The sequence below is a fragment of the Myotis brandtii genome, unplaced genomic scaffold, assembly GCF_000412655.1.
Source record: "Myotis brandtii unplaced genomic scaffold, ASM41265v1 scaffold103, whole genome shotgun sequence".
NCBI classification, from domain to species: domain Eukaryota; kingdom Metazoa; phylum Chordata; class Mammalia; order Chiroptera; family Vespertilionidae; genus Myotis; species Myotis brandtii.
The window spans coordinates 4,815,615-4,818,413 of NW_005353460.1; the positions used below are offsets into that span (position 1 = coordinate 4,815,615).

Here is a 2,799-nt window from a genome sequence, read left to right on the forward strand (position 1 = left end):
CATCTTGGTTGGGTTAATTTGCATATAGTCGCTCTGATTGGCTGGTGGGCGTGGCTTGGGCATAGCGGAGGTGCGGTCAATTTGCATGTTTCTCTTTTATTAGATTAGATAGTTGACACCCTTTATATGATGTGATGAGAATGGCACTTTACCTCTGTGGTCTTCTTCTTAAAAATATATTACCCCATTCTAATATCATGAGGAACATTCGCAAAACTTTCAAGGTCACCAAAAACAAAAAGTCTGAGAAACTATTATAACCAAGAAGGGCCTACGGAGACATAACTACTAAATGTAATGTGATATGCTGGATGGGATTCTGGAACAGAAAAAGGACATTTGGGAGAACTGAGGAAATCTGGATAAAGTATGTACTCTAGTTAATAATATATCAATTAATTGGCTCACTATTTGTGACAAATGTACCATATCAACCTGAGAAGATAATAATAGGGGAAACTGGATGTGGGGAATACAGAAACGTTCTGTACTTTCTTTGCAATAATTCTATAAATCTAAAATGGTTCTAAAATGAACAGCTTTTTAAAAAATAAATAAATAGCTCTACCTTTTGTTTTATAAGGGTCTGCCAAAGAAAGGAATTATTTCATTGCTTTGTATGAAAGCTGTCACCTCACTACTACAGGGTGGCTCATCCAGAGAACTGACATACTTCAGGCTGACTGGCTTGTGACAATGCTTCAAGATGACTCCATAGCCTGGAGTATTTCTGGTATACAGTTTAACAAAAGTCACTATCATCATCAAAGAATTTTTTAACAAACTGGCTCTCATTCAAAATTTGCACGATGATGAAATATATAGCTTATAGAATATTTTTAAAACGTGGTTAAGACAAACTATTGGCGGAGTAAAGGGGAGAGAGAGAAGGGAGGTGAGAGTACAGCGAAAATAGTACTACTCAAGATAAGATGAATGGCTTTGCTCTGAGCACCCCAATATACATCCACTTTCCATGGAACTATGCAATACTTCCTTCTGCATTTCTAATATAATCATTTCTAAACTATACACATTTAAAAAATATTTTTTAAATCCCTGTCATTTTTTAAATATCAAAACAGCAAGCTGAAAAACAGTCTATCAACCTTTAAATAAGCTTATGACTTCTATGCAAATTACCATGAATCATAGAAGTCACATACACATTTCAAATAGTCACTGGAAACAATATACTGAGGCTTAAAGTTTAAAAAATAACCCACTAAGAACTTCTATATTTACTCTTTTAGAACTCTAGAAGAGAACAAGTGTATACAATAAACTGCAACTGCAAGAAGGAAAGACATCAAAGAAATGCTTTACCTTTCGCTTCAATGTGGGCTTTGTAAGAACTGGTGGCGAGTTGGACCGAGGACTTTCCGGCTCCTCTTCCTCCTCACTACTCTCACTGAAGCCCCTGAGGAGAGCCTTGTCACCATCACTATAGCGACGGGACAGTCTATCATTGCCTTCTGGTAACCTACACTTCAGAACCTCAGGGCTTTTCTTTAGATGTCCCCGCCATAGCTCAATCCCTTCACTTAGTCTTCTTTTGGGAATGTCTGGCTTCCCATCCTGGCTTGGCTGCTCCTGAGAGGCTGCCGACTGTTCCTCGCTTTCAGTGTATTGTTCTTGGGAGGTTTCTGATTTTTCCTCACATTCTCCATATTGTTCCTGAGGAGTTGATGACTCTTCCAAGAGCAGTTTAGAATCTTTATCACCAAAACGTTCCTGGTTTTTTTTGTTCTTCCTTCCACAACGGCCTCTCCGAGATGGCTGATTATTTGCAGGAAGACTATCCCGGGAAAGAACTTGTTTGTTCAAACGTGTAGAACTGGTTGGTGCCAAAACTTTTGGTTTCTTTTCACTTTCTATTGAAGAATAAGAATCTTGTTCTTTGTTCTCCTGAGATGCAGACTTTCCCACCTGATTTCAGAAAATAAAACCACGCTGGTTAATTTTTCAATTTTATCTAGTACTATCTCCTATTTGATCTTTTAAATATTAAGATAAGAAAACAGAGCTTAAAAAAACAAAATTATTATTTAATAGCTAACATGAATATTACTTATGTGTCAGACACTTTTAAATGCTTTAAAAAGGTATTTAATTTTCACAGTAATTGTATAAAATATAATTATATGCCCGTTTTATAGATTAGGTAACTGGGGTATAAAAAGTTTAAGTAAGTTACCCCAAGTCATGCAACAGCAAATGAAGAAGTTGGGATATAAACCCAGGCAGTCTGACCCAAGAGCTGGTGCTCTGAGACACTATGCAATACTATCTTCAATAAACAAAATGAATATTATTATTCTTATAAATTTTAAATGAGATAGTTTCTGAAACTTCTCAGAAATAAAAATTTATAAACAGAGAGGAGATGGGCTCTGGAATATGAGCAAGAAAAAGGGGGTGTTTGAAAAAAATGAAAGAAAATTTCTATAATTATTTTAATTTCTTTTTATTCTGATTATTTAATTTAATTTAAAAAATTAAATCACATTAAAAAGGGGCAAGAATTTGTTTACATGATCAAAGGAGGACATAGATTTTTTAAAGGATGAAAGAACTTTTTTTTAAAAAGGTATGATCAGGGAGAAACCTAGATGGCGGCATAGGTAAACACCGGAAATTGCTGCCTCGCACAACCACTTCAAAAATACAACTAAAAGACAAAACAGACACCATCCAGAACCACAGGAAGGCTGGCTGAGTGGAAATTCTACAACTAGAAGGAAAGAGAAAAGCACACTGAGACTCAGAGGAGGTGCGGAAGTAAAGTGCAGAGGTACG

The 2,799-nt window shown here is 36.0% G+C and overlaps 2 protein-coding genes across 4 annotated transcripts in view; both read right to left on the reverse strand.

Moving 5' to 3' along the window:
- ANK1 (ankyrin 1, erythrocytic) overlaps positions 1-2,799 on the reverse strand; it is a 624,245-nt gene that overhangs the window by 256,320 nt on the left and 365,126 nt on the right. The window lies entirely within an intron of this gene.
- The window catches only part of KAT6A (K(lysine) acetyltransferase 6A), a 119,303-nt gene that overhangs the window by 14,089 nt on the left and 102,415 nt on the right, over positions 1-2,799 (reverse strand). For all 3 annotated transcript variants that reach the window (XM_005856458.2, XM_014536506.1, XM_005856457.2), the window contains one exon: positions 1,327-1,929. In XM_005856458.2, the coding sequence (XP_005856520.1) occupies positions 1,327-1,929 (603 nt within the window). The remainder of the gene's footprint in view (positions 1-1,326; positions 1,930-2,799) is intronic.